Source organism: Dipodomys ordii, unplaced genomic scaffold (genome assembly GCF_000151885.1).
Source record: "Dipodomys ordii isolate 6190 unplaced genomic scaffold, Dord_2.0 Scaffold99, whole genome shotgun sequence".
Classification (NCBI taxonomy): Eukaryota; Metazoa; Chordata; class Mammalia; order Rodentia; family Heteromyidae; genus Dipodomys; species Dipodomys ordii.
In genome coordinates, this window is record NW_012267315.1 from 2,777,161 (window position 1) to 2,797,687 (window position 20,527).

At 40.7% G+C, this 20,527-nt stretch overlaps 1 protein-coding gene across 1 annotated transcript in view; it reads left to right on the forward strand.

The window, feature by feature from the left end:
- Positions 1-19,692, forward strand: part of Apmap (adipocyte plasma membrane associated protein) — a 24,355-nt gene extending 4,663 nt beyond the window's left edge. The window contains exons 2-9 of the mRNA XM_013027117.1: positions 3,910-4,026; positions 5,609-5,724; positions 11,753-11,845; positions 13,682-13,798; positions 14,692-14,866; positions 15,338-15,472; positions 15,948-16,140; positions 18,573-19,692. Of these exons, the coding sequence (XP_012882571.1) occupies positions 3,910-4,026; positions 5,609-5,724; positions 11,753-11,845; positions 13,682-13,798; positions 14,692-14,866; positions 15,338-15,472; positions 15,948-16,140; positions 18,573-18,782 (1,156 nt within the window). The 3' untranslated portion in view covers positions 18,783-19,692. The remainder of the gene's footprint in view (positions 1-3,909; positions 4,027-5,608; positions 5,725-11,752; positions 11,846-13,681; positions 13,799-14,691; positions 14,867-15,337; positions 15,473-15,947; positions 16,141-18,572) is intronic.
- Positions 19,693-20,527: the final 835 nt, after the last annotated feature.

Here is a 20,527-nt window from a genome sequence, read left to right on the forward strand (position 1 = left end):
TTTGTCGGTCGTGGGGCTTGAACTCTGGGCCTGGGTGCTGTCCCTGCACTCTTCAGCTCAAGGTGAGTGCTCTACCACTTGATCCATAGCACCACTTCCAGTTTTCTGAGTGGTTTATTAGAGATACGAGTCTCATGGACTTTCCTGCCTGGGCTGGCTTTGAACCATGATCCTCAGATCTCAGCCTCCTGATTAGCTAGAATTACAGGCATGAGCCACCGGTGCCCAGCTAGAGGGGCTTGTCTTATTCATGTAACAAGCTTGCTTTGTTTCAAGTGCTCAGTAACCACACAGGTCTAGCATCTGCTCTGTTTTCATTGTCTACGAAGTTCTGAATTGAATAGTGCTGCTCAAGGAATTTTGTTTTAAGATACTATTTGAACCTTCCAGTAGACGCTGGGTGCTGCTCAAGTGGGTAAGTGTTGATGGACACACCCCGAGGAGGGAGTTGAATAAAATTAGTGTCAGCCAACTGCACATCAAGGACAAATGATGGAAAAAGAAACTCTTAGGCCTACACTGAACTTTCCAATCCAAAAAATCCAGGTCTTGCTTAAAAGCTGCCCGCGGGCTAGGCGGCCTCTGAATCCTTCTCTAGCTTGTTGTCTGATGTAACTATAACAGGTGTAACTGCTAGACCCCAACAAGGATTGGTGATGTGTAGGACACAGGTTGTTGGCTTTGGCCACTTTTTTGTCTATAAGCACTGCTACTATCAGTCCTGCATGAACCTTTTCCTTTGGACCTAATTTAACCCTTTCCTTATATGTGAAGGGCAATCATTACTCATCTGTTGCTCAAGTTTCATAAGCTCTGAATCAAATTATCCAATTAAGACATTTTATTTTTGTTTTGCTGGTATTGGAATTTGAACTCAGGACTGTGTGTTCTTGCTTACCTTTTTTGCTCAAGACTGGTCCTTTATCAGTTGAAGTCTCATGGACTTTCTTGCCCTGGCTTGCTTTGAACTGCAACTCTCAGCTTCCTGACTAACTAGGATTATAGGTATGAGCCACTGGCACCTGGCCAAAGCAAGATTTTTCGGATGTGGAATGCACTAGTTGGTAATGTAGTTTAGTGGTAAAACTTGCATTGCATGGATAAGGTCCTTAGTTCTATCCCCAGCACATCCTTGCTCCAAAAAAAATGTAATGTGCTGTGTGGTAAAGAGATTTCTTATGAGTATGAGGCAAGAATTATGTTTTGTTAGGCATTTTACCTGGCCTGGGCCAGGAGACTGATTCTGAAGCCTATATGAGCAAAGAGAAGGAAGTTAGGGACAGAATTTGGAAGATTATTGGAAGGAAGATGACACACATTAGCAAAGGAGAAACATTAAAGGGAAAAAGTAGTTCCTCTATGTCTGTCCTGCTCTGGAGGAGTTAGCAGCTAGAGCCCAGGTCACACCTTCAACACTTTACTTAGGAACCTCTTCACCTAAGTGTCCAGTTTCATAATGGTTTCATAATTGAAAGTTTGGCTTTCAAGCAGGTCATGACTCAGCCTCATTTTCTGCCACTATATAATAACAATCTGCTTCCTACATTCTGCTTTTTTCCTTTTCTTCTCTATGTTGCCAATAACATGTTACTTGACATCTTTGTAAATCCTTATCAGAGCACCTTTTACATCTAAATATCTTTCTGTGAACTGTTGGTTATGATGAGTTAAGCATGTTTTAAAATGACATGTTTTTTTTTTTTGTGGTACTGGGGACTGAATGAAGACCTTATGCTTTCTAGACAACATGTGTCTCTTCTACCTTGCTCCTCATTTCTTCCTGAGACTTCTGTAGCAGAATTTAACATTTGTATTTCTATTAGCAATCTTTTCAAGGGAACAGATTTTTTTTCCTCTCCTGTTCCTCAAAATTCTCCCATCCTTCACTGGTAGCCTGATTCCAAAACTACTTCCACATTTTAGAGTATTTCTTGCAGGGACATTTTACTTGCAGGTCCCAGAAATTAGTTTATTCAAAATCTATATTCATAGTGGCTTAGGTTTATAATCTCAGCTTTGAGAGCGGAGGCAGGGAGGTACACAAATTTGAGGCTAGTCTGGGCTACACAGCGAGACCCTATTGAAAAAAGAAAAGAAAACTACATGATATAACAAATTCTCACATACTTTGTAGCATAAACAGTACAAATTTATTATCTTTCAGTTGTGTAGGTCACAAGTCCTGTACAGGGCTGGCTGTGCTTAAGTCAAGATGTCAGCAGGGCTTGGCTTCTTCCTGGGAGCTCCAGGGAAGAATCCATTTCCTGACTACTCAGGGTACTGGCTGAACACCAAGGCTCTTCAGTTGCGCCATCCGAAGTGTCTACAAAGGGGCACTGTATGAGAGCCACTCCTAGCCCACTTCCTTTGTTTTTATTCTCCTTGTCATTCCTTTCTACCTACTGTAGTAGGGATGGCAGAGTCACTTCCATTTTCTGCTTTACTCATTTATTAAAGTCACACATGTTTAAAACTGGGCAGGATGTTGAGGCTTTTCTCCACCCACCCTTTATACAATGGGAACCTGTGGGAGCATTTGGAGTGAAGAAACTGGCCTGAAGTTGCTTGGCTGGTTGTTGGGAAAGTCAGGAGTGGTACAGTTCTCTACATTTCTATACTATACCTGAAACAGACTTAAATAGCTGAAGACTGACTTGTAAGGAATCAAAACACTGACCTTAAATAATGTCTATTTCATTTAAGTGTAAATCTTGGTTTTTTAAAAAAAGTCAATATTTTAATTTTTTTTTGATAACAAAACTAGTTCTAGCTAGGTGTGGTGGCTCACCTTTGTAATCCCAGCAGTCAGGAGGCTGAGCAGTAGAATTGAGAGTTCAGGGTAAGCATGGACTCTATAGCAATACCCTGTCTCAAAAAAAAAACTCGGAAAAATAAATGTGAAGAAGAAAAGCAAAATATACATAAGAAGCTTGTGATTTTATTTTCTTTAAATTTAATCTTAATGACAAGTGTTTAATAAATTAAAATACAATTTATGTAAATAGACGATCCTATGAGGTTTATACAGTAGCATAGGCTCAATGTTCTCATTTGTTTGCCAGATGAGAAATAATATATGCAAAGATTGATGAAGACACATTATAGTCACTACAAGTCATTTGTTTGAAAACTTTACCCAAGATTCCTGATAGCTTTCAGGTCTTCTCAAGGCTTTCGGAATTATGATTTGGAGTTTTTATTTTGTAGAATCTATATGACGACCTATGAGTATCTGTCAGATACTCAGAGATGGGAGTTTGTTTTGATTCCTAGAAGTGACACCTGTAAAGTGATTCATGAATTGGAGGCTCAGGGAATTGTTGTTTGGCTTTCTTTTGCTTCATGAAAAATATTTTCCTTTATGCTTGTCTCTCCCTACCTCTCCTTGCCCCCTACCCCGCCTCTTCCTCTCTCTTGAGGTGCTAAAGGATGGAATCTAGGACCTCTCTCATACTAGGAAAGCATTAAATCACAGAGCATCGCCCCCTCCCCCCCTACCCCTCACTTCTCTTTTATCCATGAAAATCTTAGGACACATAGCACTGAGTGTCATTGCTTTGAATCCATGCAGCAGGGTCTTCTCTGTATGTGAGTGTGCATCCCTACCATCCTTAGAACTCTTTTCTTCTGTTGCATTTTGGGTTTATCAGTTTGTTGAATTTGCCTTCTAAAACTATGATTCAAGGTCTGGAAAAATATCGGTAAGAGTATCTCATGCCACTGTAAGATTTAAAAACCAAAATAGAAAACAAATGAATTCGAAGTCCTGTTTGTCAATCTTGGCAAAAAATGCTGAAGCAAAGCCACAAGGGTTGAGTGTCCCTGCTTTAGGGGAAAGGTCTTTTAGGCCAGCTGCACCTGTTGCTATGAATCTCTACTGATTGCCTTTGTGTATTTTATTTCTGGCAGCTCCTTTAGTGGCAGAGTTTTCCGAATGACCTTCTTGATGCTGGCTGTATCTCTCACTGTTCCCCTCTTTGGAGCCATGATGCTTCTAGAATCTCCCATAGATCCCCAGCCTCTCAGGTAAGCTGCCTCTCAAACTGCCTCTCAGTCTCTTTGGGAGTGATTGCTTGATGAAATATATTAATTAGGCTGATGTCATTTTTAGGAAAGAAAACCTGGGGAAAAGTTAAGTTATGAAAAATAGAGATATGCTATTTCTTGAATAAAACTTCATGCTGACTTAGATATTACTTAAAGTATATGCATGGAATTATTCCTGTCATTCTTTCAAAACTGTGCAAATCAAGTACAAAAATCAAGAGAGAGTTGAAATGGTAAAAGCACATACAAATGAAGTTAAAGCTATCTTGTTTAAGTTTGGAAAGAAACTAATTTTTAAGAAAACTCAGTATTATTATTCTGGTTTGGCCAAGTTACCTTTTACTGGTGGAGATCTATGAGGAATATAGTCCATTGTAACTTGTAGATATGTGTGATGTTTGTGAATGTGGTAGTACAGAGCAAAGCTGTTATTGGTGTAATGATGTGGAGGTTGTGTTGCTTGCAAGGGGTTGTATAGTTTGGTTCAGAAAGTTCCCAGTTCCCTTTGAAAATGTTGATGGGGTGAGGTTGTCTGAAGTTCATCTCAAATGAATTTGTCCATGTAAGACTTTAAAAACTTCAGACTAATACCATGTCTAATCATAAAGAAAATCTGTGACTGGTGTTGCCTTCAAGGCTACAGAGCGGCCCAAAGCCTGTCCCACAAAGGTGCCTTCCTTTTCTGTTGTGGAAGATGGGAGGAATGTCCTAGACCTGGTCAGTGACATCTGGTTGAGATGTGAGCAGGGTATCAGGGCTGTTGGTAGCTGTGGTTGGCATGCGTATAACAAAGCTGGCATTACTGCAGAGATACGCACCTGTGGAGAAGTGAGGCAGCATGAGACCACCGTCTGGGTTGTGCAAAGCTTTCTCTGAGCACTCCCCAGACCTGGCTTTCTGGGGTATTAGGCCACTCTTCCTACTATAGGAGGTGATGGTGTAAAGTACGCTACTTTTCCTCTTCTCTTGCAATGCTCCTGTGGGTCCTGCTTGGATTTAATTTTTATGTGCTTCTAGTAACTCTTTTTAAAAAGTTAACTAATAAGTTTTTGAGACAAGGTCTTGGTATATAGTCCAGGCTGACCTTGAACTCTTGATTCTCCCGCCTCAGCCTTCTGAGTTTGGAATAATACACATGTGCCTCCATGCCCATATTCTGTTAGCTCTTGACATTCCTGATTATCCCTAAAGGTTGTCCTCTGTTCTTTAGTGAATTGGGTTTTGAGTTTTAATTTCACCCAGGTAGCAAGAGCTCTCAACTACTACTATAAATACTCTTCTTGTTGGACTTTAAAATCGTAGCAGGTCCCAGATGCTCTCAGGGAGTAGGTAACTGCTGAAGTCTTGGTATTAGCTATATTTATACAGTATATTCATATTTATTTTGTGTGGTGGCCTTCTCTGATACTTTTGTACTGCTTTTTTTTCCTTTTATATTTCTGGCAACTACTGGAATGTGCTGTTTATCAAACAATGGGGAGTTATGCAGTTACTAGGCCCTTAATAAACCTTTTCATTTACATTTTTATATACAAATTCCTATAATTGCATTATTTTACAGCTTCAAAGAGCCCCCTTTTTTGCTTGGTGTTCTGCAACCAAATACGAAGTTGCGACAGGCGGAAAGGCTATTTGAAAATCAACTCATTGGGCCAGAGTCTATAGCAAATATTGGGGGTAAGTAACCCCCAATTATGGAATGTGACTTAGGTGCTTTCCAGACCCAGATCACTCATGGGATGCATTCTGTGGGAGCAGCTTCAGTGGAAGGCTGCTGCCAAGTGGGGGAGCCCTGGACATGCTTCTCAGCTGCAGACATCCAAGGGGAGTAAGTGGCTCCTTCTGCCTGTCTCACAGTCCAGGTTGTGTGCCATTTCCATGTGGGGACATTTTCAGTTTTTCCTTTTTTAATACTAGGGCTTGAGTCCAGGGCCCCATCTGCGTCCCCAATCCTTTTGTTTTTAAGACAGTTTCATGACCACTTTGCCTTGGCTATCTTCAAACTTGTGATCTGCTATCTTCACCTCCTGAGTAGCTGGCAACATAGGTATATGCTACCATGCCTGGCTTGGAGTTCATTTCCACAGAACGATATTTGTGTGCTCAAACTGTTTTAAAGAGTCTAAAGACACAATGCAAACATTGATTGTTTAATTCATACATAATAGAATAATGTTTCTTTGCTCAGTTTAGGTTTCATTCTGAAGATGAGTGGGTCTCAGTATTTCTATGCCCATGCATGAGAACTAAAATTAGGTCTGACTCCAATGCTATCATGTCTAGCAGCCTGGAAGTAGGCATTTTCTGTCTGTTAAGATGAGAATTAAACTTAGTATTGAAAAGACACAGTTAAAGAAAAGATGAGAAAACCTTAGTTGGAATAAGGATTTCTGAGCAGCTTTTATGAAATGCCTCTCTAGTCACTTTGAAGTCCAGTGTGGAAACTGGGCAGTGACTGGGGACATATGTGTCTAATGTACTTCTATTTCTCAGCTGATCAGCTGTGTTTGAGCAAGTTCTCTTGCCCAGCTCTTGCTATATTTTGACCCCATACCCAAAGACAGGTTTATTTCTGCAGTTATTGCTTTGTAGATGATGAAGTCAATTTGTTTCAAGAATCATAAGTGTGATAGAACTTTATATTCATTCTAAAAGACACTGACATTTGTTAATTTCATAAATTCGGATAAAAAGTCAAATATTGCAATTTAAAACTAGGATTTACACAAGTTCAAGTGCAAGCCAGGTGGTCTTCCTTTCCTCTCAAGGACAGGGCTTATCTTACCTTTTCCCTTTCTCCATGTGAGACACTGGCTATCTACCAGGTGAGGGTTGGTTAGGTCCAGTAAGGACTTCTCTACTTATATCTCTGTGGATGTAAATTACAGAGAGGCCTCCAGGGACTGGCTGCTGCAATCTTATTTGGAAGTTGTTCTGGGGACAGCTGGCAGGTGTTGACAGCCTTGGGAGAATGCTGGAGGAGTGGACCCACCAATTAGCATACTTTTTTTTTTAATCAGTCGTGGGGCTTGAGCTCTGGGTGTGGGTGCTGTCCCTGAGCTCTTCAGCGTAAGGCAAGTGTTATACCACTTGAGCCATAGCGCCATTTCCAGTTTTCTGGTGGTTAATTGGAGATGAGTGTCACGGACATTCCTGCCGGGGCTGGCCTTGAGTCAGGATCTTCAGATAGCCTCCTGAGTAGCTAGGATTATAGGCATGAGCCACCGGTGCTTGGCTTTTGTTTTGTTTTTAAGTAGAACATTTTTTTTTTTTTGGGTCCGGTCGTGGGGCCTGAACTCTGGGCCTGGGCACTGTCCCTCAGCTCTTCAGCTCAAGGCTAGCACCCTACCACTTGAGCCACAACGCCACTTCCGGCTTTTTTTCTTTTTGCTTATGTGGTGCTGAGGAATTGAACCCAGGGCCTCATGCATGCAAGGCAAGTGCTCTACCACTGAGCCACCTTCCCAGCCCAAAGTAGAGCATTTTTAAGAGCAGTTTTAGGTTCCCACAAAAATTGGGCAGATATACAAAGATTTCCCAAAAATAATTAAAAAAATTTTTTTTATCATGAGCTGGGATGTATTGTGGGTTTTGTCACATGCCTTTTCTAAACATATACCCTTCTCAATGGTTATCATCTCCCGTGAGGGATACCTTATTTTCCCCAGTTGCTGAACCTATTTGAACAATTTTTAACCAGTTTTACACATTAAATTATTTTAACACCTGAAGTCTGTGGATTACATTAGGGCTTGCTCTCGGTGGTGTATAACTACTCTTGGTGGTGTTTATTCTGTGGATTTAGATAAATGTGAAATATCATGTATTCACCATTGTAGTATCATACAGGATATCTTTACCTCCCTTAAAATCCTCTGTTCTCCTTCCTCCTTTAACCCTTAGCAACAACTGATCTTTTTATTGTGGCCATAATTTTGTCCTTTCCACAATGTTATCTTTTCATGTTGATTTCTTTCACTTAGTAATATGCATTAAAGATTACTTCTTGTCTTTCTGTGGTTTTTATAGCTCATTTCTTTTGTTAACACTGAATGGTACTGCATTGACTGCATATTCCATAAGTTATTCATCTGTTTACCTACTGAGAAACATTTACTTGTTATAAATTTGGCAGTTATGAATAGGATTTGGTATAACTGTTGGTACATAGGTTTTTGTGTGAATATATGCTAGCTCACTTGTGTAAATGCCATGGAGAATGAAGGATGATTGTAAGGTAAGAAAAGTTTAGCTTTACAAAGAAGAAGGAGGAGGGGGAGGAGAAGACCATGACGAAGAAGAAGAAAGTTTCAGACTATCTTTCAAAGTAACTGTATTATTTGGCAATCATGTTAGCTATGAATGAGAATTCCTCACAGTCCTGTCTCTTGTCCCCATTTGTTCTTGTCAGTATTTTAGGTTTTGGATCTCCTCATAGGAGATATCCTCATATCTTATAGTTGTTTTAGTTTCTCTCCTGACATGATGATTAGCACCTTTCATACATTTATTTGCCATTTTTGATCTTCAGTGAGATGTTCTTGGCCCATTTTGGTAATTGAACTGTTTACTTTCTAATTGTAGACTTTTAAGTTTTCTTTATATATTTGTTTGACAGTCATTTAGACATGTCTTTTGCAAATATTTTTTCTCATGCTCATGGTAGTGTTTTTCACAAAGCTGAAGTTTTAATGAAGTCCAGCTGGTTAATTATTTCTTCATGGTTCATGCCTTTGGTGTTGTATCTACAAAGTCATCATCTTACCCAAGGCTACCTAGATTTTCTCCTGTTACCTTCTAGTTTTGCATTTTATATTTAGATTCTTGATCAATGTGGAGTTAATTTTTGTCAAAGGTATAAAATGTATGTCTTCACTTTTTGTATGTACCATTTGTGAGAAACTTTCATTTTCTCCACTGTGTTGCTTTTACTCTTGGGTCAAGGACTAGTTGACCATTTATGTGGGTCTGTTTCTGAGCTCTTTGTTGTGTTCTTTTGACCTTTCTGTGTGTCTGTCCTTTAGCTAGTAAGACATTTTCTGGATTACTGTAGCTTTATATTGAGTCATGAAGTTGGGAGTTGTAAGTCCTCTGAATTCATTCTTTTTTGTTTTTGTGCTGGTCCTGAGGCCTGAATTTAGGATCTGGGCTCTGTCCCTGATCTTTTTTGCTCAAGGCTAGCACTTGAGCCATAGTTCCACTTCTGGCGTTTTGGTGATTAATTGGAGATAAGAGTCTCATGGACTTTCTTACCTGGGCTGGCTTGGAACCACAATCTTCTGACCTCAGCCTCCTGTGTTGCTAGGATTACTGATGTGAGCCACAAGCACTTGGCTTGAATTTATTCTTTTGAGTCATTTTCTTCCCCATGTAAACTTTAAGATAACTTTGTTGGTATATACAAAATGACTTGCTTGAGGGCTGGGATGTAGCTTAGTGGCAAAGCGCTTGCCTAGCAAGTGCAACATCCTGGGTTCGATCCCCAGGACCAAAAAAGAAAAGACAAAAAAAATACAGCTAAAAAACCCCCCCAAACAAACAAAAAAAACCCCAACAAAATGACTTGCTTGAATATTGATTGGAATTGCATTGAATTTATAGACTAATTTGGGAAGGGGTGCCTTCTTGGCAATATGTAGCCTTCCTGTCCAAAAACATGGAGTATCTTCCAAAGGATTTAGTTCTTTGATTTCTTTAATCAGAGCTTTGTAGTTTCCTCATAAAGAACTTGTGCTTATTTTGTTTTATTTATGACTAAGTATATCATTTTTTTTGGAGTGCTAATATAAACAGTATTATGTTTTTGCTTCAGGTGTCCTTGTTCATTGCTGGTATATTGGAATGTAATTAACTTCTGTCTATTAACCTTGTTTTCTGTAATATTGCTATAATTGTATATTAATTTCAGGAGTATATTTTGTTGATTTATTGGATTTTCTACATCAACATGTTATCTATGAGCAAAAACAGTTATTTTTCTTCCTTCCAATGTCTGTGCCTTTTACTTCCTTTTTTTTTGGTCTTGCATTAGCTGGAATTTCCAGGAGAATGTTAAAAGGAACTATTGAGAGGGGATAGCCTTACTGTGTTCCTAATCTTAGCAGGGAAGCTTTGCCTTTCTTGAAGATAATGATAGCTCTGAGGTTTCTGAAGATGTTCTCTGTCAGGTTGAAAGTTCTCAAGTATTCCTAGCTTGCCGAGAGGTTTAGCATGCTGGGTGTTGCATTTTGTTAGATACCTTTCTGTATCTATTGATAGGATCATGTAGTTTTTCATTTTTAGTCTATTACTGTGATAGATTATATTAATTGACTTGTGAACGTTGAACCAACCTGCATACCCAAGATAAATCCTACTGGTTGGGATGTATAGTTCTGTTTGTACTTGTTGGATTTGATTTACTAATATTTTGTTGAGGGTTTTTGCATTTTCATGAGAGATCCTGGTATGTAGTTTTCTTATTATGTGTTTGTTTGGTTTTATTATTAAGATAATGCTATATTGAGTTAGGAAATGTTCTTTCTGCTTCTGTCTTTTAAGAGGAATTTTAAAGAATTGGATATAATTTCTTAAGTGTTTGCTAGAATCAACCAGTGAACCCACCTAAGCCTGCTTTTGTCTTGCAGAATTTGATTCAATTTCTTCAGTACGTACAGGGGTATTCATCTTTTTCTCATTGTATAGTTTTGGCAGATTGTGGCTTTCAAGGAATCATTACGTTTAATCTACTTTGTAGACATAGCACTGCAAAGTAGTTCTTTTATTCCTTTTGTATTTTGGGATGTTTAATAATATTACTTCTTCTGTTTCTGATGTTAATAATTTGTATTCCCGCTCCCCAACCCCTGCATTTTTCTTAGCTTGCCTAAACATTTGTTAGTTTTGTTTGTATTTTCAAGAACAGGTTTGGGTTTCATTAATTTCTTAATCTTTCTTGATATGCTGTTTTTAATTTCATTGGTATCTTTTTTCCTTCCTTCCCTACCTCTCTTCTTCCCTTTCTCCCTTTTCCCTCTCTCCTTCCATCCTTTTCTCTCCCCCTCACACTTGGCTGTGCTAGGCAAACACTACCATTGAGCCACAGTTCTAGCTCCAAAATATATCATTTTATGATTTCATTTATTCAGTTATATTTCTTCTTTTATTTTTTTGCCGTGATTGCCCTAAAGTTTGCAATGCACGTTTAAAAATTGATGGAAATTTGGATATTGTCCTTGCTTCTAGGCTATGCTAATCTGAATATGTCTCAGTTTAATTTTAGTAAATGTGCTGCTAAAGTGAACACTTAATCCAAAGTGAACACTTTAACTTTATCCTGGAGGATTCTTACACTTTTTCCCTTTAGTAGGAGATAATGGGAGTCAGCAGTGAGGTGAATGGAAACTCGTGTCTTAGCATTGTCAGCCTGAGCATCCGAGGACTGGAGAACAGCCCTAAGATTTTTATTGACGGCTTGTTTCTGCTGACTTGTGCCCAAGTCAGGTTTGATCGACATGCTAGTTCTCTGGGCCCCACACTTTTGTCACTTCTAAGTTTCAAGGATTTAAAAAATTTCCTAGATATCACCTTTCCTTCATCCTCAGAACTGCTATTTTCTCTCTGGAGATGAAAAATAACCAAGCTACCTGCTTTGTAGAAGAAGGTGGTATGTGTGGTCACAGCTCTTTCAGCTAACCTCTTACTAACCTTTTTCCTTTTTAAACAGATGTGATGTTTACTGGTACAGCAGATGGCCGGGTTGTGAAACTTGAAAATGGGGAAATTGAGGTCATCGCCCGCTTTGGTTCAGGACCATGTAGTAAGTTGGCAACAAACCATTTTGAAGGTGCTTTGTTCTGCAACTGCTTTACCCTCGAAGTCAGTTTCACTCTTAGAGATGAAGAATCCCTTACAGCAGACAGAGTATGTTGTGGTGTTTCCCCAAGCTCTACCTTTGCTAGGTGGCCACCGGACCTCACAATAACTTGCCCTTCTGCAATCCTAGTTTCCCATCTGGGCAGCAACCATGGCACCTGCTTGGCATAATACCCCTTCAGCATTCCTCTTGGGTTCTCAGTTACTTGTTGGGTAACTTCAGGGGTTAATAGGTGTTCTTAGAGTGCTGCTGTAAGAAAGCAGGTGGTTTAACAAAATGTTATTCCTACATCAGGAATTTCATTGTCATTCAGAGTTCAAATACCTGTCAGGTGTGATTGTACACTCTTGTATTCCTAGCACTTGGGAGACGATTGCAAGTTCTAGGCCAGCATGGACTACCTTATGAGACTCTGTGTCAAAAAAACACTGAACCCCACCCCCACAACAAAATAAAACCCCAAAGCCCAAAAGAGCAACAACAAAATTCAAATATCCTTAAATTATTCAGATTTCAGAAACCATAGAGTAGAAGAATCTCACTATTTAAAAATTTGTACTCCTAGCCAGAGACCAGTGATTCATGCCTGGAATCCTAGTTACTTAGGAGCCTGAGATCTGAGGATTGCATTTCATAGCCAACCCAGGCAGAAAAGTTTGTGAGACTCTTATCTCTAATTAACTACCAAAAAGCTGAAAGTGGAGTAGTGGCTGAAGTGGTGGCACACTAGCTTTGATCAGATTAGGTCAGGGTCAGTGCCAGTCTCTTGAGTTCAAGCCCCAGAACTGGCACACCCCTCCCCCCCCAATAAAAAATACTATAAAGATTTCTTATTTGTTGTGATATGTATTTTTAATTTAATTTTTTTTGTAGTGCTAGGCATTGAATCTAAGGCCCTGTGCATGCCAGGCAACCACTGTATTATAGAGCCACATTCCAAGTCTTAATTATGTTTTTTTGTTTGTTTTGATTTTGGTGCCAACACTGGGTTTTGAGCTCAGGACTTGGGCACTGTCCCTGAGCTTTTTCATTCAAAGCTAACACTCTAGCACTTGAGTCACAGCTCTACTTGTCTTTTTGGTGCTTAATTGGAGGTGAGAATCTCATGGACTTTTCCTGCTCCAACTGGCTTCAAAGCACGATCCTCAGATCTTAGTCTCCTGAGTAACTAGGATTTCTAGCCATAAACCACTGGCACCCACTTGAATTATCATTATTAATAGCTGGAATATTTTTATAAAAATTATGCATTTTCATTGTGAAATGGAAGCAACACAAACATACAAAAAGCTAAGTAAAATTACCTTGGAGAGTTGTTAGATATAATTGACATCTTAGTGAAAAACTTCAGCTTTTCTGTTTATGGAAATCCACATAGTTTTATGTGACGGAATCATGTTTTTAATTTGGCCCTTTAACCTGCCCTTTTCCCACAACAGCATCCCACAGAAAGCTCCTGAAACAGGCCCCATAATGAGCACCTTTCATTCATGGACACCTACAATACTACTTAGCAGGGTTATTGTGAATGGGCACTCAGCTGTTTTCGTGAGTGCCTCATTGAGCACCCTCAGTGAGTACTCTGTAATAGCAACTGCAATCAGAACCGTTCAGTCCCCTACACTGGGAACTTTGCAGTGAGCCCTTATGGAGGCAGACTCAGCACTAATGTCATGGTCTTTTTTGCTCTGTATGGCGATGGATGAAAATCTTGGACACTGAGGAAGGCACAGGTGGAATCTTGGAGCCACCTCTAATTCCTGTTTTTTGTCTTCCCAGAAACCCGAGATGATGAACCTGCTTGTGGGAGACCCTTGGGCATCCGGGCAGGGCCCAATGGAACTCTTTTTGTGGCTGATGCATATAAGGGACTTTTTGAAGTAAATCCCAGGAAACGTATGTGACAATAACTTGCTTTATCTGATGATTTCAGACCTTCTATGTTTAAAGGACCTGCTGTATGTACATATATGCATAAGTAGATTTAATAGCATTTATTAAATACAGTTTTCTAGATGGTATTTTTTTTAGTTATGGAATAGTACTGAAAGCAATGCCTACAAATACCAGAGAGCTCCCTTCCTGTGAATGCATTTGGCCCTCACTTCCTTTGCATTTGTATTTTACCGATTAAGTCTTGATAGGGCTTGTTTCAAGGATGTTAAACCTCCTTTTTTATGTCTTTCTACATCTTTCTGTTTGCTTTTTCCTTTGTCTCTGTTTTGCCATCCTCTTTGCCTTTGTTTTCTCTTTCTTCATCTTCTCTTCCCTTTTTCTCCTGTAATTAGTCATGATGTCACCTTGACCAGTGTTAAAGTATTTGCTGTCCACTTTTTTTTTTGTGACCAAGACTGGGACTTGAACTCAGTACCTGATGCTTTCACTCTACCAACTGAGCCATACCTCCAACCCCACACTTGATACATGCCCTGGAGGAGTTTATCTACTAGGGCCTGACTGCAGCGTTGCAGACTTGACTTTGCTGTCTGCAGACTGTTTTTAGGCCTCTCTGTGTCTAGTTCCTTCATGGGTAAGATTTGGATAGTAGTAGGACCTGCCTCATGGAGTTGCTGTGAAGATCTCAATGAGGTTATATGTAGAGAGAGCTTAGTACTCAGTAAATGTTCTTTCTACTGCTTTATTTTGTATTGCCTCAGTGAAGCAAATTGTTCCTTGTCTTTACAGATGGGATTCTATCTTCAATAAAGTTAGTCTTAAAAATGTTTTGAAATTATTGAGAGAGACCTTTCTAGTATGAAAGCATATCTTTTTCTGTTTTCTAACTTCAGGTGAAGTAAAGCTGCTACTGTCCTCTGAGACACCCATTGAGGGAAAGAAAATGTCCTTTGTGAATGATCTTACTATCACCCGAGATGGGAAGAAGATTTATTTCACAGATTCTAGCAGCAAGTGGCAAAGACGGGATTACCTGCTTTTGATTATGGAGGGCAGCGATGATGGGCGGCAAGTGTTCATTACAGGTCTTCCTTTCTGTTAGTTGGCAGCCCAGCAGGTGACTGCAATAGAGCTTGTTGCTCTGAGGAGCTCTGTTGTTTCTGGAGTTGGGAGATAGAACAGAATGTTCTCGCTTCCTATTTGAGGAAATAACACAGAACAGCCCATCCACAAGGGTGGGAGAGCCTCGTAGGGCAGATCTGGGCTACAGGTTGTCTCACCTGAAGATTGGTGTGTCTGCTGTCCTTGGTGCTGACCTCATTCCCATATTGGTGACAAAGCTGAGCAGAGGGTTTTCTAGAAGAGGAATTTGAATGGAGAGGGAATCCCACTGGCCATTTTGAGACAAGTGAAAACAGAGGCTCCCTAGGCCTAGTCATCTACCCATACCTGGATGTATGGAAATGGGGAGAAAGCTTCAAGCTCATAGATAGGCCATGGACTCTTCCTTGTGTGACCCTCTATTCTGGTCTTCCATAGCCTGCTGGAGTATGATACAGAGACCAAGGAAGTGAAAGTTTTGTTGGACGAGTTGCGGTTCCCTAATGGGGTCCAGCTTTCTCCTGAGGAAGACTTTGTCCTGGTGGCAGAGTTGACCATGGCCAGAATACGAAGGTATGTGTGGTGTTAGCTGAGCCATCAGTTGTTTGCCAGAACTTGCCATGGACTGAGATGGGACAGAAACATGCTGAGAAAAGTATGAGATGCAACAAAATGTCTGTCCTGTGTGCAATAATGACAGAGAAGTTTAAGGATGTGTTTCCTACCTGAGTTCTCAGTCTTCTTGAGATCTGCAGTCTGGGAGAGCATGCTGATTTAATGCTAGCTAGACAACCTGGGTTCCGTGTCCCTGCCAGTTGGGTCCTGGAAGCACACAGCTGCTTTTCTTTTCTCTGGTCAAGCTGAGCCCAGGACTCTCAAATGTGTCTTCTCAACAGCCGTGCTTGTGTTTACAATAGACATACTTACAGTAGTAGTAGTTTATATATATATATATATATATATATATATATATGTTTTGTGTTTGGATAAAAATTTCCCCTTAAATGTAGGGGCTGCTGCTTACTGCCTGCTTGGGTAAATTTTTCAGAGTATATGTATCTGGCCTGATGAAGGGAGGGGCTGATATGTTCGTGGAGAACTTGCCTGGATTTCCTGACAACATCAGACCCAGCAGCTCTGGAGGGTACTGGGTTGCCATGTCTGCCATTCGTGCAAACCCTGGCTTTTCCATGTTGGATTTCTTATCTGAGAAACCTGGCATTAAAAGAATGATTTTTAAGGTAACTATAAAAACATCTTAACTGCCCTAAAAGTTCAAATTCTACTTACATTATTTGGTACTACTTATATTTGGTATGTATCTTGACTACTTCTAAACATTGTGAGACTTATAATACTTATTCTTAATCCTAATATCTATGAAATATATATCTATATGCTATATATACTATGATTAATGTATTGTGACATATATTATCTATATTATTGTAATATATATCTATATTCCATATAGATATATAACATATATTTGGTTTTTTAATTTCCTTTTTGTTCTGGTTTTCCTGTTTAAGGTATTTTTTGTTACCGTATCCTTGTGACTTCTGGAGCCTCCTTCTTGCCTATCAGCCTAATTCCTCCCATGGCTTACTCTGTCATGAATGTTTCAGACCTCAAATAGCCTCTGCCCTCCTTTCTAACTATGAGACTTTGCACTCCACCCTGTCCCCTTCATAGGGAAAATAGTCATCAAATGCATTTTCTTCTCTTTCCTGTGACCAAGTGGATAAATGCTTCTACCTTCACCTTCCTCTCTCCCTGCCTCCCTCCTTCCTTCCCTTCTCTTTTTCTTCTGCTTCCTGTGACCACATGGAAAAATCCTCCATCCCTCCCCCTTCTCTTCCTCTCATTCTTCTTTGTTTTCTTACAGGATTTCATTATGTAGCCCAGGCTGGCATCAAAATATCAATCCTCCTACTTCGACCAGTGGAGTGCTGGGTTACAGGCCACCAAAACTAGGCTTGTATTTTTTATCTATTTAATCAGTTCCATCAAGTTTAATCAGTCTATAGCCATAGTCCCCTTGTCACATGGCTCTTGTTAGGCTCAGCCAACCCTTCTTTCTCAACCATGTGTTGGTAGTCTGCCTTTTCCCTTAGGAGCACTGATAGCCTATACTAACCTGTCCCCAGGGAACACCTCACCCTGTGTAGCTCTTAACAGCTTGTGCCTGGCCACCCCACCCCATTGTAAGCACATTTCTTTATTTCCTGGTTTGGGGCACTATGGTCCTCCTGTCCTTGGCATACACCTGTCCTGCTCAGACACACCAGCAGCTTCCTAACTCTTTTGTTCAGGTTGTAGCACAGAGATAACTGTATAGAGAGCTGCTGCATAGAGAGCAGCATGTAGTATAGCTCCACTGGGTGTGGGAATCTAGTATAGAGCCATTCCAATGGCCAGGGAGAGGTGGCTGCAGAGCCCAGGGTTAGAGAAGCATGCCCATGGCAGATTACAAGGCTTTAAGGGGCAAGGGCTTGTAGGGAGTGGAGGGCCAAGTGACCAAGAATGAGGGATGGGTTCCTGGCCTTAGCAGCTCAATTGAAGGCACTGTCTCCTGAGCTGGGGAGTCTGTCCAAGCAAAGGTTCTTCTATGAGATATGGATAGAGATAGGTCTCAGGCAGGGAGGGAAGCACACTGATGGTTAGAAACAGAGGTTGAGAAGCATCTGAAAAAGAGAGGTGAGATCTTTTAGAAGTTTATAGAAAAGAGGAGAGAAAAAGACATATGACAGAGAAATGGAAGGCAGAATCTCATGGGTAGCTGGAAGTTTTGCAGAATTCTTTGAGCTGTAATGCAACTTTAATCCCATTGCTTTCAAACCTTCCAGAGCTCAGTCAACTTGTATGTGTCCTTGAACATTTTCAGTGACTAGAAACATTCCTCATTTGACATTTGGAGTCAAATACCTATATTAATTTATAACCTGCCTATTAATTTCCACTCATTGGTCTTATGTGGTAGAGCATTTTGTCCAAATTACCTATCTGGTGTCCTTCCATACTGCCAATAATCATATATCTTTTCATCTGGTTACTCTGTTGACAGTTTTCTACCAGCCTCACAATTCCAAGTTTAAGCCTTTCTATATAACTGTGTCCAAGGGTCCAGAAGTCCCTGCCAAGGTTTCCGTGCAGGATGGGCCCCAAGATCACCTGGCTGAGCTCTGAGAAAAGTGGCAGAATTGGCTTATTTTAGAGGCCATGTCATGTGGCCTTGTCTGTGGACTTGCTGACTTAACCCTCCCAGAGACTTTATTTTGAGCTTGACTAGGTCTTACAACTCACATCATTTGCATCTTGCAGATCTGAAATACTTTAAGCCTAATTAGAGGACTTGTTCATTCTTGTTAGGCTAGGTTGGTTTTAACCCTAGTGATCTCATGGCTTAAGATTATCCTTAGCCTTGGCTTCAGAGAGGTGACCTCCTGGGATATGATTTGTATTTCTCCTGGTTCAGCTCTGTCTTCCAGAGGTGTGCTCTTGTGGCTGTCCTTTTTCTGGCTTGACCTCCTTGATCTGCATTGGGCTGGGGGGAAGGGCATGGCTTTAACCAGACCATTCCAAAGGGAGAAGGTTGTTTGATCTATCTGCTGCCAGCATTCTTCTGATCAGAAGGTAAGCTCTTCTTCATTGTGCTTCTCTTCTCTTCTAGCTGTTCAGTCAGGAGACGGTGGTGAAGGCTGTGCCACGGTATAGCCTCGTCCTAGAACTCAGTGACAGTGGTGCCTTCCGGAGAAGCCTTCATGATCCCGACGGGTTGGTAGCCCCCTACATCAGTGAGGTGCATGAGCACAATGGGTACCTGTACCTGGGTTCCTTCAGGTCCCCCTTCATCTGCAGACTCAGCCTCCAGTCAGTTTAGCCAGCCCAGCAGCTCTCCTTGCCACGTGTGCTAGATGTTGCTGCCTTTGGCCACCATACCTGGTCTAGGAAGAACTGTAGATCCAGCTCTGTTCTATGTATCTGTTGGCCCTAAGGGTTGTGGTAGAAATAGCTGCAACCCCCAAGATGTGCAGGCCCAGAGTGGCACCCCTCATCTGGGTTTGATTTTACCTTTTGAGGGAACATATTCTGTCACGGGGAGGACAAATTTATGTAAAGCCACTTTCTCTTAAAAATGAAGCTCTCTAAGTACAATAATCTGTAGGACTTGTGAAACTTTATGCACTTTTAGCAGGGCTCAGGGTTTGATGGATAGAGCAGGAGGTGAGCTGCCCAGGGATCTTATTCTTGCTACTGACTCTGTTCTGCTGCTGGCCTAGGTGTCTTTATTCTTAAATAAGATTATTATTTTTTTAGGGGGGTTGGCATGGAAGGATGGGGAGCCTAGCATAAGATGGTAACTATTCAAGCTGAGACAGACTTGTGTTCTCAGGGTTGTGTGGGATGCTGGCCTTTGGTTCCTGGGTGTTCTGCCACAGTGGAGGGACAGCCCTGTACCCTCCACAGGTGTCCACATGCTGTGGCCCGGCCTTTCTTCATGCCACAGGTTTCCAAGGCTCCTGAATAAATGTCTAGCAAAAGAGCAAAAATTTCAATGGAGGGTGCTTTCTATGAATACTGTCCCCATTATACAGGAGTGTGTTTAGGATGTCATTTCTATACCTTCGTTTTTCATCTATAGCCCCATGGATGTGAGTAGTGCACGTGTTGATGTTGTGTTTGTGTTAGTGTTAATAAAGCCCTGCCAAGTTGCTGAATTATTTTTGATGAGTATGTCTACACACTGATCTTAATTTAGGTAATATTAAACTCATTTTTCTGCTGATTAACCTTTTTGATGGTGTGGCCTGTTTTATTTAGCCTTGTCAAGATGAGGATTATCTTGATGAATGAAGGTGGTGTTTGAGGGCTAGGCATCTCATCTGGTTTGCTAAGAATGAAAGCTACTGGGCCTCTTAGTTCCCAGTTGTCCTCCGCCATCGGCAGATGTCACTGATTTGTCTTGGATGAAGTTGTTAGCAGATGTCTCACCTGTTTGCCAGCCTACCCCATGGGCAGGCACTTTCTGGGCTTTTAAGAACACATGCAAAATTTTATCTCTTGGACTGCGTGAAATAACTTATTAGAGACAATATTGTAAATAGTGAACGATCCAGATAGGTGAAGAGAACGCAGAACTATGGTAAGTGGGAGCCATGTGTGTTGTCATCCTGGCCCCTCCCCCAGTACTGCTCAGGCCTTATTAGAGAAGTGCAGGGGTTTGGTGATAGGCCAGTCTTGCCTTATCTTGTGTCACCTTTTAGGACTGGCTTTGTGTGGAATAGAGCAGCAGTAGAGACAAAACAACTGTCCATAATACTTATATAACTTTTTAGAAAAGAAAACCAAGTAGTCATTATTAAATACTTCCTAGTAGCTCATGATATGTCTCCCTATTATCAGGTAGATAAGGATAATAAAAGGATACCTAATCATTCTGTAATAAAAGCAATTTAAAGGTACTAGGTCTGTAAGTTGACACCTCTATTCTTTGAGAACAGAGAGCTTTGCATTTAATGCTAAATTCTCACTGGTGAAAAGAAGCTGGTAAATTGTTTTTCACAGTTTTCAGCAAAGGAATCTTGATTTTGACTCAGATGTTGTTTTTATGTCTCCAAGTGTCAT